The sequence below is a fragment of the Falco cherrug genome, chromosome 1 (genome assembly GCF_023634085.1).
Source record: "Falco cherrug isolate bFalChe1 chromosome 1, bFalChe1.pri, whole genome shotgun sequence".
NCBI lineage: Eukaryota > Metazoa > Chordata > Aves > Falconiformes > Falconidae > Falco > Falco cherrug.
The window spans coordinates 57812680-57836508 of NC_073697.1; the positions used below are offsets into that span (position 1 = coordinate 57812680).

General features: G+C 41.9%; 2 protein-coding genes across 9 annotated transcripts in view; one reads left to right on the forward strand and one right to left on the reverse strand.

The window, feature by feature from the left end:
* The first annotated feature begins 1852 nt into the window (after positions 1-1852).
* Positions 1853-16525, forward strand: NIPAL1 (NIPA like domain containing 1). 3 transcript variants are annotated; one of them, XM_027797282.2, is made up of 6 exons: positions 1853-2255; positions 6415-6681; positions 7773-7829; positions 8287-8377; positions 10138-10298; positions 10442-16525. In XM_027797282.2, exons 2-6 carry the CDS (start codon positions 6507-6509, stop codon positions 11044-11046), a joined length of 1089 nt encoding a protein of 362 aa, XP_027653083.1. In that variant the 5' UTR covers positions 1853-2255; positions 6415-6506; the 3' UTR covers positions 11047-16525. The 3 variants fall into 3 exon arrangements, with proteins under 3 accessions (XP_027653083.1, XP_055572040.1, XP_005433679.3); XM_055716065.1 differs by lacking the exon at positions 1853-2255 and adding an exon at positions 2450-2602; XM_005433622.4 differs by lacking the exon at positions 1853-2255 and having other exon boundaries at positions 6230-6681.
* TXK (TXK tyrosine kinase) overlaps positions 11090-23829 on the reverse strand; it is a 28041-nt gene continuing 15301 nt past the window's right edge. Inside the window, exons 11-15 of one of the 6 annotated variants that reach the window (XR_008733152.1) lie at positions 23591-23655; positions 21407-21525; positions 20897-20944; positions 19356-19457; positions 11090-19034 (exon numbers count right to left, since the gene is read on the reverse strand). Coding sequence is in view for 5 of the 6 variants with exons in the window: in XM_055716021.1 (XP_055571996.1) it covers positions 19389-19457; positions 20787-20944; positions 21407-21525; positions 23591-23655 (411 nt within the window). In the remaining variant the exon portion in view is untranslated. Of the gene's footprint in view, positions 19458-20786; positions 20945-21406; positions 21526-23590; positions 23656-23829 lie in introns of all 6 variants that reach the window. The other 5 variants (XM_055716021.1, XM_005433598.4, XM_055716044.1 and 2 more) reach the window with 5 other exon arrangements.

Genomic DNA, 23829 nt, shown 5'->3' on the forward strand with positions numbered 1-23829 from the left:
TAACTATATTATAAATTGCATGTTCTTTACATCTGTCCATTCACTTGGATTGTTAGCTACAAGTTTTTTGTGACTTCATATTTTTTCTCAGAAAGAGTTTAATGGTGTGTTCGCAGCTTATGGCAGATTTTAAAACATGAAGCATGAGCTATATAAAGATTTTCAACCAAGAAACAAAGAAATGTATAGTCGCAAAAGACCCTTAAGAACATCCAGTCCACCACTAAACCATGTCCCTAAGCGCCACATCTACACATCTTGTAAACACCTCCAGGAATGGCGACCCAACCACATCCCTGGGCAGCCTGTTCCAGTGCTTGATAACCCTTTCAGTGAAGAATTTTTTTCCTAATATCCAATCTAAGCCTCCCTTTGTGCAATTTGAGGCCATTTCCTCTCATCCTTTTGCTCATTAACTGGGAAAAGAGATGACACCCACCTCACTACATCCTCCTTTCAGCTATTTGTAGAGTGTGATAAGGTCTCCCCGGAGCCTCATCCAGGCTAAACACCCCCAGTTCCCTCAGCTGCTCCTCATAAGACTTGTGACCCAGACCCTTCACCAGCTTTGTTGCCCTTCTCTGGACACACTACAGCACCTCAATGTCCTTCTTGTCATAAGGGACCCAAAACTGAACACGGTATTCAGTGTGCAGCCTCACCAGTGCTGAGCACAGGGGGATGATCACTGCCCTTGTCCTGCTGGCCACACCATTTCTGATACAAGCCGGGGTGCTATTGGCCTTCCTGGCCACCTGGACATATCATATTCAGTTGGCTGTTGACAATCCGTATCTCAGATTAAATATTTTATTCATCAGTTGAAAAGTTTTTGATGTCCATAGCCTGCTAAAGGAGCTGGCCTACACAGAGGCAGATCTGCAGAAGTGTTGACTGCGCCGTTTCCCAGTATTCTGCTTTTGGGCACCGCACCGCAGTGTAGCATTGACCAGCAGGGCAGCAAGAGCTGTGCCAGGGGAAGAGGTGGTCTTTGACAGCTCACTCGCTCCCACCCTCTCTGCTGCTTCAGCAAGCCCTTGCAGATGTTACCACTTCCCTTCATCTCTGCAGTTCTGCCGAGTTGCTTGCAAAATTGACATTTCATGTGCTTCAGTCAAATTGCAGGAAGCTGGAAAAAAAATGACACATTTTGACAGAAACGCAGGTGTGAACACACAGAGCTGACAGATCTGAGGGGGCACAGAACCAAAATAGGAGTTGAGAGCAGACCACAGACATGCATCAGTCCATATACGTGGTTTTATCCTCTAGGCATGCTTATGTTGTGCAAGAAGATGGAAGTTTGCTCCCAAATTTTCAGATTGTGCTTTAAGACTTTAATTTTCCAGTGTTAAATACTATTTAAAATCATTGCACTTCTGTAGCAGTAACCTGTGTTTTAGAAACGTTAAAACAGAGAAGTCAAACACTTTCTATAAAGTAGACTGCACTCAGTTCAGGCCACCTTCCATTTAAGTTCTTGTAACATAGACATTGTAATTATTGTAATGAAATTGTAATAATTGTAATTAAATGCACAAAAACAAATGCAATGCTCCTTTTCTCCTAACATAGCTTACATTAGAAAACAAATACAGAAATAAAAAATGAGACTAAGACATTGAAACTCTCAGTTTAACCCCAGAACTGCAGAGTCCAGGATGCCTAAGGCAGGGAAAACCGAGTTACCTTGCTGACACGGTCACTGTATTTCTCCAGTCTGCACAACAGCTAAAACTTTTCAAAACCAAAGACGAGTAATGTAGGTGCCATGCTGCAAAGCACGGTTACAGCTCTGCTCGCCTCAGCCAGCACGTCCCTGCAGTGCTCTGTGGAGCTGTGTTAAATTTCAGCTCGGTTTGGCTCCAGTCTGGGAAGTTCTGGTGCATGCTAAAGGTCTTCAGCCTGCCCCAGAAAGTTTGCTGGGCAGCCCTAGCTTAGCATGTGATGGTTTATTGAGCCATACATTTTACAGATGTGTTTCACTTAACCACGTTAAAAACAAGCGCTTAGCCTTCTACCTTGGAACTATTGATGGGGTAATAAAGGGAAGTGTTTCTTACAACACCCTGGAGCCGGTTCAACCACAGGGAGTCACCGCCAGACGCTGCCCTAGTTCTGCGGAGCTGGGATGCTCAGCTGGTGCAGGCCGCCCATCGCCCGCTGGCGCGGCCGCTCGCCATCGGAACGGCTCGGCTCTCCTCCCCGGTGCGAAGGGGGGAAATGCAGTCCATAGAGGCTTCCAGCAGGCACAAGTACGGCCGGGTCCCCGGGACCTTGCCCTTCGGTGCTCAGGTGGGCTCGTGGGAGTTCCCGGGTGAGGACCGGGACTTTACACCGAGTAACAGAAACTAGACCCCGCTGGGGGTCACTGCTGGAGCCCGGCCTGTCCGCTCCGCGCCCGCAGCCGCGGCAGGGACCGTCACCTCCGCCCGCCTCCCGGTGCCAGGCCGGGGGCCGCGGGCGGCACAGCGGGCGCGCAGGGTGCGCCGGGCCGCGCCCGCCCGGGAGGAGCCGCCCCCGCCGCCGCCGGGCCGCTGCGGAGCCCGCGGAGCCATGGGGCACCCGGAGGCGCTGCCCGCCAGCCCGTCCTGCCGCACCGGTCGGTCTGTGCGGGCGCGGGGGGGGGGCGGGCAGAGCGCGGGGGGTGCGCGGCGCTTGGGGCGCGGCGCTGCGCGGGGCGTGCGCGGCCGTGGGCGCAGGTGAGGGCGCGGTACCTGCGCGGAGGGGGGGGGGGGGGGGGGCGGGGAGCGCTCCAGCCCCCTCGCTGCCCCTGCGCCCGCCGCACGGGAGCGGCTGTCGCGACTCCTGCTTGCGTCCGCCGCGCTGCGCAGCGCTGTCACGCCGCGGTGTCACGCAGCGGTGTTGCGAGGAGCGCAGCGCTGTCACGACGCGGTGTCACGCCGCGGTGTGCCGAGGAGCGCGGCTCCATCGCCGGGGAGGCTCCTGCGCCGCCTCTCCCGTGGCCGGCTCGTGTCTGAGCCCTCTTTTCAGCGTCCGTTGTGCATTTCTGTGGATGGGGGTGCGCCGGGGACAAACCCTTGCTGCTTCTCGGCACATCTACGTTCGGACCTTGGTGAAAGCCGGCTTGGTGTTCCCCGGGTTCCTGCCAGGTGTGAGCTGGCTCAGGAGTGCCATGAAAATGGCCACATTACCAGGCTAATCAAAGCAAATAGTTTTCCCGATGACTTGGGACCAGTACCTTCAGTGGCAGAGTAAAAGCCAAGCTGGCTGTCACTAAGGGACCAAAGGGGACATTAGCCCTAGGCTCCCGCAGGACTGCAGAATGACAGCAAGTTAAACTTGCTACAAGGAGCGTGTAGTACCAGGCTGGCGGATCTGCCCAACTTGGAGAAGATGTAGGTGTTGGAGGGAACGTTTTCAGATGTAGCTGAACTGTAGAAACTTCAGAAGTTGCAACAGTGGCTGCCTGAACGCAGACGGGTTCCCTGTTGCCATCGGCCTTGAGTCAGAGCTGGGAGAGTTTATTTCTGCAAGGAGGAGTTCTGCTGACGGGTTCGTGGTGTTTGGAAATGGGAGGAGAAACTAGCTTAGCTGTGGAAACTGGGTGCTGAGCGAGCCAGGCAGCCTCAGAGCTTCCTCAGTCCTTCCAGGTGATCTTCACACCCTTCACAGTGGGCAATAAAGTAACAGTAATTCCTGGATCACCTCCTCTTCCCAGCTCTCAGGTGGTTCTTTGAACAGTGGAATGATGTACCACTTTGCATGCGAGTGGAACAAATGACATGCCTTTTAAAACGAGGGAAAGCTTCTCAGCACAATAAACAGAGATCACAACCATTCAGGATGACTCTTCTCAGCTGGCAGATGGAACAGGCAAAAGATCCGACATGTCTTTGTAAGTGTGAGCAAAGGTGGTACTTCAGAAAGGAGAGAAGCATCCTGTGGCAGTCACCGAGAGACTTACTACAGATGGCATAATTAAATTTTCATAATTTGATGTCATCAAGTCTGCTGGGGAATGGAAAACTTAAGAATCAGTAGAAAAAGTAGTGTCCTGTGAAAGGGAATAAGCTTGCCATTCATCTCCAGCTAAATGGAAGGACACCATTCACAAAAAAAGGAGGGAAGAATGTTACTTTTTTCACTGAAGAAACCCAACATACTGATAGAAAGCTGCCTTTACCATTGCAGGTAGCTAAAAGACCGTATTTATCAGGAGTTTTTATCTTCATGCTTTCTTTTAGGTAAAGGCAAAAAGTATTGCTGGTTTTCACATAAAGCCTGTAGTAGCTGAGTGGTGGTGGTACAACCACGACCAGTCTGGTTTAGCATCATTAAAAGGCAGAGACGGCTAAGGGATTACATCCACTGGCAAGCTCGCTGCTTTTTTTGCCTTGTCCTGGTATGTGTTAGCTAAGAGAAACATTTATGCTTAAATGACTTCTCTGTAATTTTTGTTTGTATTTTAATCTTTAATAATTATGTCAAAACTTTATGCAAAATTCTTCTACTTCTAAGACTGTGCTAATATATTAGGATTTTAAAATACTTTCAGAATGAGATGCAAATTCAGTTTCTTTTACATTATGAAATTGCAGCTTCTTGTAATTATAAGATGGCACAATACTATCTATCCTACGTACTACACAAAAGTAATTTCATGTAGATATAAGTTCTTTAAGATTTTAATCTTCAGCTACAGGGTATGGGCATACTTATCTTGTGGGGCCATTTTTACAAAGTCTTGATTAGCAATACAAAACAACTCCTCTTGAAGAAACTCTCGTGGCAAACAAGGAAATGTGACTGCACAGCCTGAAAAACAAATAGTAACTTCCTGTAGTATGTTTGTTGTATGGTATTCCACAGGAAAGCTGGGAGCAGGTATGCATTCTAGTTCCTTACTTGTAAAGGGTGGTGTCTACCAGTGTTAGTATTGATATTGTCAGGTGCAAATGAAGATATGCTGTCAAATTTCATACTGGTTTTATACTTTCAATATTTTCAATATTCCTTCCTAAACAGTATTAGGTGAATTATCCAAGTCTGCTTGTAGTTAATTGTGCAGTGAAGTACTTTTGACCGAACATTAGTATTTGCAGAGCTGAAGTATGCACAGACACAGAAGCACATCCTTTTCTACCAAGTCTCCAAGTGTTTTTTTCAGTTGAAAAAAAAGTGAGTGTATCACTGATGGTACCACTCAGCAGGATGACTCTTTTATGTGTTACTTTAATTTTTTAATTAAAGGGGAAACATGCAAAGCAAAATTGTTTGTGGCATCTAATGCTTTGTATGAATCACAGTGGACCGAGCTTTTGTACTTCTGCGTCAGCTGTTTCGTATTTCAACATGTCTTCACACTAAGACCTCTTATTTCCAAAAAGGTTGTCTTTAAAAGCTATTCCAGCCTAGACTGTCTGATCCATGCTGTTTGCATGATGCAGGCTACCATGAGAAACTGTGAAACGTCAGCCTAGACCACTGTAAGCCCTGTTGCATCATTGCTGCCTGTCCCCTCCTTCCCCACGCAAAACAGCGACTCCGTTTGTTCTCAGAAATGCAATACCTTCCTTTAAAAAAGCATGTCTAGGCTGATGACAGTGAAGTTGCCCCCACGGGCTGCCATAGTAATGATGCTGCTAAGGGTGGGCTGGCTGAGAGTGTGAAGCTTCAGTCCCAGCTGAGGATCACACGCTCTGCAGCTGCGTGGCAGGCATGGCCAGGGGGACTGGCCCTTGCAGGCTGCGGTCTTCCTCCAGCTAGGGGGCTTTGAGGTGAGCTGGCAATTGCTGTGAGGTGTAATGAGGCCTCCACCCCAAAATTTTATGAATGGTCAAAGAAGATCTGGCTCACTCAGTAGTCACTGTACATGCTAATAAAACATATTAGTGCCCTCATGTAGCAAGAGTTTGCTCCCTTTGTAGAGTTTCCGTCTCTTTTATTTGTTGTTTCCAAATCTCAGGTACAAATGTAGAAGCAGAAGCCTGGAATCACAGCAGGCTTGCTCTAGCAGGAAAGGCTGAAATCATGGGTTTGGCTATATGTTTGTGTTTTGGGGATGTGGTCTGCACAACACAAAAGAACCCTTTCATCTTGAGGTTTCAGGTTAGCTTCCAAGTTTTTAAGTTGAATTTTACATTGAAGATAATATTTGATGCATTCCTTGGTATTGCCCCAATTGCTTGACTGAGCCAATGTAGTGCAAAATATATATATATATATATATATATATATATATAAAATAATGGACGCATCAGTGAATTACAGGAGTGGGTAATGACCTGGGGCAGCAGTGTGTATTTTAGGTAGGTTTTGTGAGTTATTTGCATGGTCAGAAATGATAAGTGCTCTGGGAAGACATGGAAAGGAGTGAGCAGAGTGAGGACGGGGCTCCTCCGGAGCTGTGCCTGGCTCAGGAATCACTCATCCTCCTTTTTCTCCTCCCAGGTGCTGTGCTGTCTTTTGCTTGCCATGACTCCTGCCAAGCGTGGTGCCAGATCATCAACGTGTCTGAATCACGCTCTTCTCTCCTCTCCTCTATGGATGGGACTCTCAATGAAACGAACCAGAGCATTTCCATGCCATCTGGAAGCAAGTATCGCCTCTACATTGGCTTGGCTTTGGCAATAGGTTCCAGTATCTTTATTGGTTCTAGTTTCATATTGAAGAAGAAAGGACTTTTGAAACTAGCAGACAAAGGAGTCTGCCGAGCTGGTAAGCAGTGGTGCCTGCCTTGCTCCTGCTGGGGACACAAATGCCTCTTATAACTTTGCAAAATCAAGGTTCGAGTCACAGATCACATCTTTAAAGCCATCATAGTTGAAAACTGTTGTGCTTCAACAGGGAACAGAAGTCCTGTCTTGGCTAGGGATGGAGATACAGTATTATTTCTTTGTGTGTGATTACAGGGACTGGGATTTCAGAATTCCTAGGGCTATGGGTGCAGTGGTGAGTTTTAAGTCTAGTGAGCTGGTGATATTTCCTCCCTGACAACAGTTAGTTACCAAATAAAATGCTCCATCTTACCCTTCAAAATAGCTTTATCTCTCTTTTTTCCATCCTTTTCCCCCCTCGGAAAGTCTTAAGATGGCAACTGGGTTTAGGATTTGTTTTGTGTTTTTTTGTAAAGGAAGTGCAATGAGCTGTAGAAAGGGTACTTAATACAAAAGTTTCTACAGTCAGTACAACTATTCTTTCATCAAAGTCAACAGAAGAATAGCTAGAAAAAGATGCGTTGACTAATCTCACAATTCCCTTTGCATGGATTTAAATATACAGCATTAGCAGTTTTTCTTTTGTTTGCTGTGTTTATTGCAATATATGGTTCCAGAGAATTTGGGTATTTGAAAAAAATGTGTTACTGAATATTCAAAATGCTTATATTTTATGTCAAAAAAATTAATATATGCAGTGGCATTTTTCTATGCAGTGGCATTTTTCTTTCTAATTTCAAGCAGATTCAAACTGCAGCTGACTGTGTATGAATATATGGGATATGACCTGGGAAGGCACTTTGCAGTATTTCTTAAGATAACCAGCAAGCTTGATGGAGATTTTGCTTTTGCTTGGAACTTTCCCTCCATGTATATTTAGTCAAATATAATTTTTCAGAAGTTCAAGTCACTCACAGCAGAGCAATCAATAAAAATGTCTCTCAAAATCAAACAAAATATACTTCATGTCACGTCCAGGTAACATGCTCTTTCAGTACTTTGTAGGACTAGATGCAAATGGGAAGCTGTAGTTTTGTTTATTGTAGTAAGGTGATCTCTCTTCTAAGAGGAGATTGTTTTTTCCACTTTCAGGACAAGGTGGATATTCTTATTTGAAGGAATGGCTTTGGTGGGCTGGATTGCTGTCAAGTAAGTCACCTCTTTCCTTTCAACCTATATGTAAAATGCCACATAAAGCAGAATGTTTTAAATAGATTTATTCCTTGATTTTTCACTCCCTTCACTTAAAAGAAATGTCTTTGCAATCACCTTTATGACAGAAGCCATTCTGATATCCCATCTCTCAAATACTGTGCTGTTTAGAGCTCTTTGCAGAGTAACAACCTTTTCTTTAATATCAAGTCAAAAGCAATGGCATTGAATCTATCCAGCTTCTAGGAGTACTTAGGGGGAAAGTATTTAACTTTCTTCAGCCTTTATTATGTCTAAAGGAGGTTATGCAGGTAATTTTGAAGGAAAATTTGCATACATACTGTAGAAAAAAGATTTTTGTTTAGATTTGCTGCCGTACAAAATATTTCTAATAGTATGCCTTTTATTCCACCACCCCCTATTCAACCTGTTCCAAATGTTCTTTATTCTGCAGTGGGATTGGGGGAAGCTGCAAACTTTGCTGCCTATGCCTTTGCACCTGCAACCTTAGTTACCCCCTTGGGTGCCCTGAGTGTTCTCATAAGGTTAGTACAAAATGGAAGCAAACCTTGACAAATGAAGCATTCACTGCCTGAGGGAAAAATCTGTCTTTGGCTGAAAGCAGATAATTTTAATAAGTAAACTGAAAAGCAATATATGGACAAGAAATGCTTTTTGTTCCTTGGTGGAAAGATTCCTTGCTTATTTAGAACTGAGTTTTCTGGGTAGAGGAAATGAGACCACTATATGCTTTCCCAACAGCCTTCCACCTATATTATAAAGTATTTATTAGCATATACCAGATACACTGCTGATGCACAGCAGTAGAAGGCTATAATTTATCTCTTCCTAGAGAACTGAAGCTTTTTTAAAAAGTCTGATCCTGTTCTTCAGTTGTGACAAAACTTTACAAGAGAGTGTTCTCCCACTAAAATGTTTTAAAAAACATTGCTGTTTTGTAGGAGCATAGTTTCATGTTAAGGCACACATAATAAGCATTTGGGGTTTGCTTAGTCTTTTCCAAGTCCTTCTGGAAAGAAGGCAAAGAAAATTTTAGCTTTTTTAATACGCACAGTTAAAATTTGTGGTTCTTCTGAAATATGAATGCCCTTTACTTGCTCATTATTTCCTGTGTGTGAAGAAACAAATGATTTCCAAGTACTTAAGCACAGACATTAATATGGCTATCACAGAAGCAGAAAAGACTTGGATTATGCTTACAACAAGCTTTCTGGGAAGTAATTTTTTTACAAAATGGAATTGCTGTATTTTAAACGTAAAACTCTTTATTTTTAAGTATATGAAACACTATGTTTAAAACCATCCTGGGCCATGTATTTTTTTTTAAAAGATGCTTGCAGTAATCTAACTGCTAAAAATGCTGCTGTTCTGTTATAGCAAAACCAGTGTAATTCGGTCACAGACAGCTGTGCTAGGATCAGCCTGTAGGTAAATGCAGACTGACTGGATGCCCTGCTGCTGTTTTGCAAAACAGCCTGAGTTTGAACACCCTCTCCTTTGATATGGATAAGCAATCTCTCCAATTTTCATAAAACAGAGATCATGAGAGCTTCATGTCAGTAAGCTCGTTACCCTTGTGCAAACAAATAGCTGTAATTTGATCAGTGGGTTGAAAAACTATTTGTGAGCATGTCCACACACCATTAAGCCTGTGTCTGTGCCTAAGCTGTGCTCTAGCTCGCTAATCATGTGCCCTGTGAGGTCATCTCATTTGGGCAGTGTTAGGATTTTTAGGCTAAATCTGGAACCCCTTGGAGAGCCTGAGATCAGTCCCGTTTGAACGCAGAGATGTGCCTTCTCTGTGGTTTTGGGGGAGTCCTGGCAAACCAGGCAGAAACCGTGCCTGGGTGGGAGAGCCCAGCGGGGGATGAGGAAGTTTCCAAAAGTTGTGTGTGTGTTGGTTCTAATAGCAAATGAAGTGCTTTAAACCATTTCTAGAAGAGAATAACAGCTGGTCAGTCTGGTCAATCTACAGGTGTGTGAGAGTGCATACCCCTGACCCAGGGCATCAGTAACGAGAAGTTCCTTGAGCAGTTCAGACCCTGAACAACCTGAAGGAGAAAGATCACGGTTGTTACCCCCCCTAAAACCTAACCTGACCTGACCTTCTTGGTCCTGATCAACCTTCTTGCAAAACTCCTTTGAAATTGTATTGTTTCAGGCTGGTTTCCCATATATCCAAATTCAAAAGAGGTTTTGAATTACTGTCATGTTACACAGACAGATTTTGAATGTCTCATGTAGCTGGTGGAGCTGAAGCTCTTATTTGTATTTTGCTGAACAGTGCTATATTGTCATCCTATTTTTTAAATGAGAAGCTGAATATTCACGGAAAGCTGGGCTGTGTGCTGAGCATTTTGGGGTCAACGGTCATGGTTATTCATGCCCCCAAGGAGGAGGAAGTCACCTCACTAGATGAGATGGAAAGAAAGCTGCAAGATCCAGGTCTGTATGCAAATGTCATGAACGTGTGCTACAGTTCATAGCGAAGTGTTCAGGACACTGAATAACTTACAGCATGTACTTGGACGTAGTCCAGTGGTTTATCTCATGTGCATTACTCTTCTTCCCTTTCCTCTTTCTTACAGTGTTTGTTACGTTTGCTGTTCTCCTAACAGTTGTTGCCCTCATGCTGATTTTTATCGTGGCTCCAAGGAGAGGTCAGACAAATATACTGATCTATATTTTAATTTGCTCACTCATTGGTGCCTTCTCTGTCTCATCTGTGAAAGGCCTGGGCATTGCCATTAAAGAAATGCTGGAGCAGAAGCCAGTTTATCGACATCCACTGGTTTTTGTTTTGGTGGGCATCTTAGCGCTCTCAGTCAGTACTCAGATCAACTATCTCAACAAAGCATTGGATGTGTTCAATACATCTCTAGTGACACCTATTTATTATGTGTGTTTCACCACAACGGTTGTGACATGCTCTATCATCCTGTTCAAGGAGTGGAGTAGTATGGACCTGGGTGATATCACTGGAACCCTGAGTGGATTCTGCAGTATCATCATTGGCATTTTTCTGCTGCACGCTTTCAAAAATACTAACATCACTTGGAGTCAGTTGATGTCCACTGTTGCCAAAGGACCATCATTACCACACCATGAATACGAAACCTGTCACACTTTACTGGAAAGCATGGAAGACCCAGCTTTGGCACATGAGGAGGACAACGTTTTATTCAGTCAGTGAAACTCAGGCGGTGTTCATCATTGAAGTATCATGAATTGCAGACTCAGTACACCTGTGTCTGCCAGAATGCTCTTCTTTTCTGCAGTTCTCTGGAAAACTGTAAGGCCCATTAAGTGTGGGGCACTCCTCTGTGTGCTAGTTGTTGGTAGTAATGAATGAAAATGTTCAGTAATTAATATGACAGAAACCTGATAGTGATTGTATGTTAGGCATTGAAAAACTTTGTCCTTTTCTTAAGCAGCATTTCCTATTGGAGAATTTTAGCAGAAAAGAATGGCCTTTGTGAGCAATGTTTCCAAAGTGCAATTTTCCCATCATGATGAAAGATAATCCTTGCTGAAGTGATAAGTACTCTGCTGTTATCTTACTGAGGCCTTAATATTTCCAGCTAGCTTTCTATTTTTATAATTTACTGCCAAGCAAACTTGTAGATGCTCTACATGGAGGGTATTCATTGGAGATACAATATGAAGAAAACAGTGTTTAACCCTTTTAGCTTTTAATATAAAATCTTATGCAAGATTTTTTCACTTTTGATCGCCTACCAATGAACCTTGAATAGACATCACACAAAAAAATTATTAAATATGGTTCTTGGTAACCAGTCTCCTTCAGAATCCATTTTTTGACAGCAAAGCCTTAGCTCTTCTACCCAAGGAATCAGGAACAGATTGCAAATCCATAAATGTACATGTACCTTTTTATTTCAAAGCTATGACCAATTACATTTTAAGAAAAAGCACATTCATTAAAGGCCTGCAAACAGTTGCTATTGGCTTAAAAAATTACATAAGATGAAAGAATAAAGTATTCAAAAGCAGAAGAAAACCAGAATGTGCAATTAAGAATTTCCACTCTGTTTTATACTACTTTGAGGTTTAAGAAGGGACTTCACTTTTTTCCATACTTCTTCCTAATATTTCCATCTATTCATCAAAATTAAGCTTTTCAAAAATTTTTCTCATTTTCGGGAAAGGTATCATTGTTTCTTAATAGCAGAACAGTCCTGTTATCATATATTCCGTTATTAAGGCAAAATCCATTTTCCAATCCATCTGCTATTTCTAAAAATACTAGGTAAAGGAAGGGCTGTAAACAAGGGGTAAGAAACATCAAAACATCTTTTGTTTTAGTTTGGCCTTTTCATCTTTTCTAAAAATGAGTATTCACCACTATTAGATGTTTTAGCTATTAACCCACTGTGGGCCTTGAAGATTAGTATCTGTACCACAGTATGCTCCTCAGTTGTGGTCACTGATCTTTATCTCACAAGAAGTTTGCACAGTCCATGGTTTACTCATTACAATCCCCTTTGTTGCCACTTGGTGAGCAAGAAAGTACCTTCAGCAGTCAGATGTGTGGGTCATGACGAGCTCATCAGAAAGGTAGTATTTCCAATTCTTGGGGTTTTGAGTGTGAGTCTAGAACATTTGCCAGAGGATGCTAGCATTTCTGCAATTAAAAACTGATTTTAATTAGCTGAGATCTATATGCCAAGCAGAACCTCCTCAGCCTCCTTGGGCTGTATATTCTCTAATGTTCAAAGAGTGTAGTAAAAGTGGATACTTCAGGTGGATAGCGAATTGTTCCGTGAAAAAAAGCTCTTAATTTAGCTGTAAGAACAAAAAGGTTGCTGTTGATATTTCATATATGTTTGTGTTGTGCAGTTGTGATGCCAAAATGACACAGAGTAACTGCTCAGAGACGAATTTTGTCTTTAAGCAGCAAAGGTATTTATTTCGTGCAACGTTGGGGAGCTAGCCGGTTCGCACTGGACAAACTAGCTCCAAAGTTTTCAGTGAAAAGTCAGGCAATTTATACAGTTTTCATGAGAGGTTACAACATCTTTACATACATATTCATTTGATTTTGACATCTAATCATCATATTCATAATGGGTGGGGTCTAGGTGGAGTAAACCTTTCAACTTTCTTTGTTCAACAATCTCCTGACTCATGGTCTCCTCATCTCCTTCAGGTGCCCACCTTATCTTCTCTAATTATTCAGAGTACATGCCTTTAATATCGTCAGTGGAACCATTTCTAATTATTCAGACAGGCTGTGCCATCTCTCTATATCTTATCTCAACACAAACAGCATCACCCAGAGCATTGTACCAAGCTCATCCTGACTAATCTTTCTAAGACTTTGCTCTGTTTCAGTTGTTTCCTTTTTGAAAGATAATCATGAAGTACCTCAGTTGTTAGTTGTTTTTAATGATGCTTTAGAAGTTATCGAAAACTAGAAAATAACACTAGGGATACTAGCTTAAAGTTATTTCTTGAGTTCCAAGCACCTTTTTTTCACTTGGCTAGCTTTGTAGTTGACATGCCTACAGGAAGAAGTAGAAATTCTATCAACCACCTTATTTCTAAACCCTCATTTTTACAATGAAGAGCATATCTGAAAAATGTGATACTGGAAAGCGTGTCCAGTTCTTCTGCTCACAGTACTATGTAAAATACTGCAGGTAGAGAAGGCCAGATGTCATTAGGCAATGGGTATTCAGGTTATCAACTGTGATTACCTAATTTGAGAAGTACATCCAGCAGTACAGGAGGTGGCAGCAGTGTTACCAAGTACATTCACCAAAAATGTACTTTTCTTGAAAATATGACATTGTATACAGCTTTGGAATATTTTTTAGCTTCCCAGGTGATAAAACGTGCCACAATTCTTTGCTGTTAAAATGCATGTGTTAAAAAAGCTTCAGAGAAGAAAATTTATAAACAGTTTCATTATTTCCTAGTTAATGTAGGTAGTACTTTGGCTTTATCGGCCACATTCAAGGTACAAAATCTTTATAGATAAAAACAGGTAAAACAAATAATAAAAAGACCAAAGATGGAGTTTTCTTTACAGTTTGCCTTTTAACAAAAAATTGCATTGCTTTTCACTGTGAATTACTCATACAATTTAAAGAATAACTGGAGAAAGTATTGATTGACCCTAAAAAGAGAAAAAGAAATCATTTTGTATAGCTCGTGGCCCTTCTGTTTGCTTATACAATCATCACTGTGGGGTGACCAAATGGGTTATTTGTACAAAAAAGCAACCAGTCCAATTCTTGAATGGATGTGTGTTGGTGTTTTTTTAAGATACTTTCTTTGAGAAGGGTATCTTTTTATACCAACTCCTGGCAGTCAGTTAACATATACCAGGAAAAATTCTGTATTTCCTACTGGACTCATGTATCTGCTTTTATACATAAATAACATCTTCTAGGAAAATAATGTTATTTTCCTACAATGTCAGAAAACCAAGTTAATGCTTATTTTCATGGTGTACAAGAAGTCTATCATTTTAAGAAGTAAATTATTATGTTTTGTATAAAAAAACTTGTGCTATAAGAGACATTATTTTTTAAAATGTTTATATTTAGTTATTAATTTGGAATAACTTTAATTTTTAGTGAAATTATGCTAATATTGCTCTTGTAATAAATTATTCCTGGATTATGTACTAAATGATCTGGTTTTTAAAGAAAGGATAAAAAGGAGTGTAATTCATATTTCTGGTAAGTATTTAAACACTATCTATCTGATGGATCCAAAGAGAATAATCCCGATTTTAGCAGCTGGTCCTAGGTACATGTAAGTGGATCCTAGATGAGGAAGGTCTGACTAATGTCCCTGCAGTTCATGTGCATCTGACCTGATCATGGCCTCCTTTTAGTAGCTTTGACTTTTACTAGTTTTTCTGATAGGAAAGCAAATTTCCTACTCCCCTAGAAAAACCAAGTGTGAAAGTACTATATATTCACCTTGAGCTAAAAGGTCTGAAATGTTATGATGGAACTGGAGAGAAGAGTATGGGGAGATCTGGATGTTTTAACTTCTTCTACAGAATTACCCAGTTTTTCTAGATTTGTTCTGTACAAAGCATCGGCAAGGAAAATTTAATGCTGATGCTTAGTGGTCAAAAGACAGGGATTTTGAGGGACAAAAATAAGGGGTAAGTGAAAATGCCTTTCCATCTAAACTAGGGAAGAGAAGCCAAAGCTGATGTGTTAGGGATCTCTTTCTCATGGCCAGTCTTGATGGAGAGTATTTCAGTGAGTTGTCAGGTTTTCCAGGCAGTGAAATTAACAAAAGACCAAAGGAGAAATGTGAAATAATCCAAGGAACTGATGAGGCTGGCGGAATACAGGCACAACACGGGCATATTGACCCTGTAGAGTCAATGTTGTGGAAGCAGGGTAAGAAAAACATTTGCAGACCCACTAATGGCTGAGACAAACTAGTCACAAGTAACCTACTCTCATTATAATGTAATTATAATAGTAAAAGTAACTCCCCTTGAAGCAGAAACTTTGAAAAGGTACACACACACACACACACAACCTCTGGAGCATGCGTACCGTATATAATATTTTTAAATGAGTTATAGCCAATCATGTTGTATAGCAATTTGCTGTTTGTTCAACTGTATATAAATGTCCTAAAACCAGGAGAAGGAGCGTTAAGTTTGGATTTACCACCTAGCACCCATCTGTGCAGACATGAAATAAACATCTCAGCTGTGGGTTCATCAGCTTTTGCACACCAGGTGATGAACCCTGATTTGGGGACAACAAAATGAATAATATTATCTAAAGTAATTTGAAGTGTTTTGGAAAGTAGGGCACATGGTTAAGAACTAGAACATAGAAAACCTCAGAGCCAATACGTTGCTAACCAAATTACGGCTTTTACATGCTGATACAAAACAAATCTTGGCAACTAGTCATTACTACCATACCTCAGGACAAATTAATGAGCAATTAAATTCATTACATAGCTACACTGACTGACTAAATGTAGGTAGGTCAAGAAGGCTTGGATAGGTTAAATAATCTGCAAGGAGACTGGAAGGAAATACACAGGTATTAGTCTCTATAGAAACCTGTTCTACCATCTTCCTTTACCTGCCTTCCCAGCCACACCTAGAACAGCCACGCTATAAAGAATTTCCATCCCAGAGTACAGATTCAAAACTTCAGCCTCTTTACTCATCACGATGGCGTCCTGGAGCTACATGGGGAATTACATACTTCTAGCAAATGCCATTCACTTGCTGTTTAAATTCCAGCAAAACAGAATTGGCACTGTATTAGAAAATACTACCTGAAAGAAGGTTGTAGCGAGGTGGGTGTCGGTGTCTTTTCCCAGGTGACAAGCGATACGATGAGAGGAAACAGCCTCAAGTGGTGCCAGGGAGGTTTAGGCTGGATATTAGGAAAAATTTCTTCACCAAAAGGATTGTCAAGCATTGGAGCAGGCTGCCCAGGGAAGCAGCTGAGTCATCATCCCTGGGCAGGGGGTATTTAAAAATACTTAGGGACACGGTTTAGTGGTGGACTTGTCAGCTGACAGTTGGACTTGGTGATCTTAAAGGTCTTTTCCAACCTAAATGATCCCTTGATTCTTTTAGCAGAGTGGGTTTCCTGTAGCTCACTTCTTTCTGACAGGTTTTAAAGTGGTTCACAATGGGATGGGCATGCTGAGTGGGAGCCAGGCTGGTGCTGTGTGCATGGCGCTGGTGATGTGCACTTGTGCGTCTGCAGGGTCACCCTGTTCACAGGGCAGGGGGGAAGCTGGGCTGAAAACCAAATGGTACTGCAGGTACATGTCACCACACCTGCACACATGAGTAGCTGATTGCATTACTCATCAGAAGTACTTTTAACAAGGGAAGCCACTTCACTTTCTGAAGATACATTCCAGTTTGTCAGCAGTGTGGCTCTTTTATAGAACATAGATACAGCCTAAGCAGCACAGCTGGTGCACAGAAGCTGGGAATTCTGCCTTTTTTCCTCCCATCCATAGTACTGACCTGCTACAAGTTTTCTTCTGTTTGATCAGGGAACACCAGCTGAGCTTTTCATCAGGAAACATCAGCGCTCAGAGAGCCTTTGACCAGGCGTGCCCTGTGTGTGGGTGTTATGTCGCTTCCTAAGCTTTATGGCTCTTCCAGGTCTCTCTTTCATCACACAGAAGTTTTAAAAAACCAGCTAACAGCCATCTGTCTGGCCACATGTGCTCCGTTATGGTCAGTGACATGGGTGGCATGCACTGTTCACCCATACAAACACTTCCATTTTTGCCTGTTTCAGTACAGTCAAGAGTCTGATTGGAGCTTAGAGGCACCACGAGGACTAAGGTGGCCTATAGTTTTCATGTATGGGTGTAGCTGCTCAGGTAAGTAAACACACTGTAGATACCTGGCCTTTGTCCTGTAGACCTTTCTTTTTGCTGATTAAGCACTAGTTTCACTGACTGAAGTATGTTGTAGCGCTTTTTCACTTATTTGCTGTCAGCCTGATGATAGCAACTGTTAAATTTATCTGCGTCAGAGTGTTAGTAACAGCCTACTTGTAATTTTCCCAAAACAGCCTACAGAAAGACCATATTGAGAAGCTGAAGCCTGGTAGGCAAGCGTTCCTGGCTCTGCGTATTAGACCAACATGTTTCAAGGATGGCTGCGTGTTCACCATGGGACAACTCAGTGAAACAGGCATGAGCAGGATACTTTGGTTACATAAACCTAATGGAGCTGGCTTTTACTGTATGGTACCATCGTGTATTACATATTAACTTGCAGAAATAAATGTGGCAAAACCAGTTTTACAAAAGCTTTTAAAAAAGATGCCTCATACGTTATTAAAAGCCCCCACGTACTTTTATATTGCAGAGACAGTTTGAATTTCACATTTGTAGCACATCATCTGCTGAAAAGCCTTGTAATTCTGTGGGCTGGGCATAAATTGTGGTGAGCTCGATGTGTGTATTGTGTTATATAGATCTGTATTTAATCATAGGTCTGATAAGGAACTGAATGTTCATAAATAAGTCAATTACAGAAGTAAACAGTGACATCAGTTGATAGCAATTCTTTTAGCAGATCATATGAAACAACAGGGATATCCTGCTTCACTTGAAGCAGAAATACCTTAGAAGTGTGTTTGAAGGTATTCCCAAATGTTCAAAAAATAGGACTAACAACTTCCTTTCCCAAGGGATGATAGCTATCAAAATACTATTGCAGTAAAGATGAATGATTAATGCCAGGACTGGATTTGACCAAGAGATGCCGTCATATTCTGGAAATTCAAAACTTGGGTTGTTTGGTATATTGCATTTTATTGCTACAGTAATTTTTTATATTTGGAAATAAAAAAATTAAATTGTGTGTAACTCAATGATTCTTTAGCTAATGTGTTTTACATATTTTGTCTACAAAGTGCTATAAAACTAAATATTGTGATGTATTTACCTATATATAATTCACAATGCAATCACATATGTAATGACTACTTTATATTAAAAAATCAAGAACTTCATCCACCTTTTCTTCTCTATAACGTATTTGTATTGACCACAATTAAGATTTAAAAGTTAAAGTGAACAATAAGGTAAAAAGTAGGGTTATAGACATTGTCCATGTCAGGTATCACAGGATCAATCTGAGCTAAACTAATGCAAAACACTTCATTTTACTGTCGGGTTCCAGCTTTAACTTGCCCGTTAACTTGCAAAGGGAGGACTAAGGCAAGCACGGGCATTTGAGTAGGCAGCAGCAGGTGAGAAATGGGAGACAATACTGGAAAACCGTGGGAGACATTTAGAAAAAATAATCCTTACTCTTTGTTTATACAGAATTGGTAGAGAAGACGCCTTGACCTGCGATGCAGGTTTAAAATGCTTCAGGGATGCTCAGTCTTTCCAGCTGCTCTGATGTGACCTGGGAGCTGCTGAATGCTAACTGCTGCCTTTGCTCCCTTTGCCTGCCTTTATCCACAGCAGTAGGTACAGGCACACACGTGGGCGCTGCTCCAGCAGTCGGTCACTTAGCTTGCTGCCCCTTCTGGAACCCTGCTCCATTTCTTCAGTGTCGGATGCTTTGCACTGCAAAAGGGCTTGCCTTTAAACATGATCTAGCTAGATCTTAATCAGAGGTTCTTCCATCATGTTTTCTGCTGCCAATCAGTATTCCCCGGTGCATAAGTCCTATTAAGTACCAAATAAATAATACTGTTACAGGGATTAGTGTTAGCTCTGAGCAAAATAATAAATAAAAAGGCCTATAAGGTGAGTAAGCTTTGTTACTTCTTTCCAGACAGGATATTCTTTGCTCTAATCATGAAAACAAAGCCTTGACAGTCCTGAACCAATATCCCAAGTTGTCTTTCTCAAATGAGTAAAAATTAGCCGAGCCCGAACAGCTGCTTCTATATGGAGGATGCTGGTACTGCAAGTTAAGTATAGAGACTGCTGTAAAAGGCTGAGGTTTTCTGTACCAGCTACATTATTGACATGCTTAATGCTAACCTTTCAGTAAATATATTGGTGTAAATTCTCTTGTTATCCCATCTCTGTTATATCTGTGAGAGTCTCTATTAACTCTGCAAAAGCAGGACGTCCTTCAGGTTTCTGAAAAGAAAAGCAGAGGATAAATTTATGTTAGCAGATAGGTAAATTATAGTACCTGACTTCAGAAGGTGGTTATAAGTACATATGAGCTACCACTTTAAAATTACATTTTATTTTATTAATACAGAAGAAAAGATCAAGTTTATAATTTGAGGGAAAAAAATAATCTCTTCTTCATGACACCAGCAGCATGAACACAGCCGTTTTTCCAAGAGTTCTGGAAATTTCTTTATTTTAATTCTGGACCAGAATTCCTATAGGATTTCTCCCCTGCAACAGGTCACTAGAAAGCCCTACTTCTCAGGAAATCATGATACTCTGGAATGTTTCCTGGGTTGCTGAAAAAGGATCTTCCCTGCTGTATCATTTGATGTAGTACAGCTCAGTAAGGAACCAACTTCTAGCTGATGGCAGACAGAAGACAAAACTTCTTCCCCATCTGCTGGCTGGCATCCTGATGGATGTTTGCAGTAAGCAAGCAAGCTAGATGCAGTTGAGATTTCAGTCTCTTAAGCTTTTTTTACTCAGGATCTAAAAATTTCATATGGGGTTAAAAGATTGGCAAGAAAGGAGAAGCAGGATAAAGGAGACAATGGAAGCATCAAGGTTTCCCAGCTACCCGCAGTGTAGGCCTGGCTACTTACATGAAAGCATTGCATGCAAGCTTCTTCTGAAACTACCTTTTATTTAAAATTAAAGATTTGTTTCCTGTAGACACCAGAGAAGGAGGGACCTGAAGGGGTTAGTCAGATGGAGAAGTTGATGAAATCAACGTTTTGCTATCAATATAGAAAGAAATAGGTGCTGGAGAGATGGAGAAAGAGCATCAAGTGCTAAATCAGAGCGGCAAGTGTGAAAGGGGTGCAGCCTAGGAGCTGCAGTGATGTACAGAGGTAACTGATGTACACTTCAAGAATGGGGTTTAAAATCCATGTCTAGTGGGCATATCCACTTTGTATGTGCATGTGTTAAGGTTATCATTCAGAGCAGAGCTAGAGAAAGCCACGCATGACAGAGGTGTCAAAAAGGTATTTGATACAGTAGAGAAGCGAGACAATAGTGGCATATTCAAAATCAGGGATGCTCTAGACCTTGTCCAATATAGATGATGTGCTTTATATTTATTAGATGCAACAGTTGAAAGAAACAGAGATGTAAACCTAGGCGTGATTTGTGAAAAGCATAGTGAGAGATACTGAGGATGCCACAGGTGTGAAATAAGGATTTAATGCCTCAGTTTTTTAAGATTGCTTTTAGATCCACAAATTAATAATTTAGATTTACAAATTAATAATAAAGTAATATCACAGGAAAAAAGAGGCAACAAACCTCATGCCAGCAGCTGTACATGACTTTGTACACGGTATGTGATGCCAAATGTGGTCGATAAAGTCGGTTACCCCGAGAAATCTCACGGACAACTTCAGAATTTGACTTACTTTCAAAAGGCATTTTGCCTTCTGTGAAAACTTCCCACATCAGTACACCTAGAAGTGAACCAAAATATTTAGGACAAAACAAAAACCCCAAACCCACAAGCTGTTTAACAACATTAGAGGAACAAAACCCACTCTTGGTTTTTTGTGTACTGAAAAATGCATGAAAACATGGGCAACCTGAGCTGAACGAAGAGAGTCAACCGCAAACATTTTCAGCTAATATAATTCTGCTCTCTTTTAAGTCAGCTAAAGTAGTGGTCCATGAAACTGAGATGAATGTGTATTTGGCTAATGGGAGCTTACCAAGAACGCACATTTCAGTCAAAATCTAATTTTTAGGCACGGAGTCTTTCTACTGAAAACCACACTTGTCCAATGTAGGCAAGATTTGAAAGATGGGAAAGACTAAAGTTTAAGGTAGGTAGCGTGAGTAAAAAGTTACACTTTCTTAAATCACATCTGTCATTTTGGGAAAGCGTGGTATGTTACACATTCACCTAATCAGCTTACCAAATGACCAGACATCTGATTTGCTGCTATATTTTTTGAAATGAAAGACTTCAGGAGGTGACCATTTGACTGGAAATTTGGCACCTGAAGAGCTGATATATTCATCATCGATGACATACCTAAATAAGAACAGGAAACAGCATGTATTTGAATGACACTTAAAGGGCAAGCAGTTCCAGTGACATTTCCACAGATGGTTTATAATGCCATAAAAATACAGTGTTAGTCTAGAAACACGAAAACAGTATAACTAATTTAGTATAAAATACACACAGATACCCACTTAAAGAGATTTCTCTTCAAATTAATGATTTGAACTGTTCACAGGAAGTGTGTCGGAATAAAATATTTTACTGCCATCCAAGGCTGACAAGATGGTTGTTATTGTTGTCTTCTGGGTATATACTGATAGGACACACTCCTTCACTATGGGCAGGAAAACCAGCAGCAATAAATAAATATTGTCTCTTTTTAAAAGAGTGTACCTTTTCAGCCACCTATTGTACCTGAACGCTACTGGTAGGGGGGCTACATTCCATAACTGCCCAGCTTCACAGATGTAATATCCAGCACATTGTTAGAGAAGCAACACAGAAAGAAACGGTCATCACATACAAGGCAATAGCTCTTGCAGGTGCACTGGAAAAGTCATTTTCTTTGCCCAAGCTTGTCAGAGCTGACCTCCCAGATGAGATGAAATTGTGTGCCCAATGCAGGCATTTATAGGACAACATTTTAAAAGGCTACTAGGCTGACCGCCACGTACATACAAGCTGTGTGCACATTTTCCTAGTATTACTGTTCCTGAGCAATGACAGCTGTGCACTACGCAACATTTGTCCTCGCAGAAGGCATAATGCATTAGCATCTTTTAAAGGACGTCACATTGAGAGAAATCGTGTCTCCCTTTCTTATTTTGGTGCAGGCACAGTAAGATAAGAGGTTATTGGATAAGAACCATCTGAAATAACAGTACAAAATAACCAAGAGAGGCAGGTGAGTGAGTTCTGAGTAACTAGATTGCATTCCCGTCACCGCTCCATAGCCTCCCTGGGAAAGTGAGTGCCTGTCCTAGAGCCAAGCCACCGGCCTCCACTTTTTGGCAACAGTGAGCCATTCAGGTCCATCATTCTCAAACCAGACCCTGACAGCCTCTTGGTCTCTTACTGTGTTTTCTGGTGCATTTGGATGCATCCAGACCCCTGATACTGCCCTTACTCTTCTAGGGAGCAGTGCAACCAGTGGGCACTTCCAGAGCATAGGACAGCCTTTTGAAAAACAAGTATTTAGTTATGAACTGCTAGGGTGTTGTAATCCTTAGGTTAGAAGCAGGAGGCAAAACCAAAGGCAAAGGTAACCAGCATGGCTGTGCTGATCTAAGGACTCACAGCCGCAAGGTGAATGTTACCACCACCTCCTGCTCAGAGCCATGCAGGTCATCTGCCTCCAACGCGAGCCAATTCAGTTTACTCATCCAGGAGAAAAAACAGCCAGTTATAACACAGCAGTGGAGAGCTTTGTACTGGGCTTGCAAGTGGAGGGAAGGAAGGAAGGAAGGATTGAGACAGCCCTGCTGGGGATGTTATAGCTGAGCATACCAAACCAGGAGGCAGACCCTTTGGGGGAAGCCTGCGAGGGCAGAGCTTTCTCTGCCCTGTGCTTGTCAGAGTTCATCGTGTCCTCTTTCCCCATTCTGGCTGGTCCTCTCATGAAGCAGAAAAACCACTTCCCTGCTAGAGCGGCTGCACACCACGCTTCCTGCCCACCCACCATGGCACGCTCCCCGCCTCACCGCCTCAGCCCCTGCCACCTCGAAAGGTTAGCACCCACGGCCACATCTGTCCCCAGGCACCTTCCAACCACCCCACTGCTCAGAAAAGTTGGGGAACTTGTTTCTTCAACCTTCTGGGAGCCCTGGGCACCCTGGGTATTTCTTGGTCCACAGACACTTCTGAAAGTTTATGTGACGCTTTGTTTACCTGTCTTCCACTCACCAATAGCAAGAAGAGGACATGGCATCCATTTCATGGTACAACAATTAAACAATGTTAGTTTTTATCAGAATTCAAAAAGTGACCTCAGTGGGATTCCCCAAACCAGCAAAGCAAGCAAGGAGGTTAGCTCGAGGTCGTGCTGCAGCTGGCAGAGTAGGTACTCACAAAACCGGAATCAGTGGCCTTGTACCTTGCCATGCCAAAGTCGGATACTTTAACGATGTGCTCTGCATTGACTAAACAGTTTCTTGCAGCCTGGAGAAAACGAAACATATCTGAAGTCTGTGCTAAAACTTTTAAGAAAAATGCAACAGCTGGTTATTTTTGTTTCAGCTCATACTGTTTATATTCTAAAAGGAGATGAGTGTCTTGCTCAAAAATGTAAGTGAATTTCTGGCTCTGAGTCAGTGAACATATTTCACTATTGTG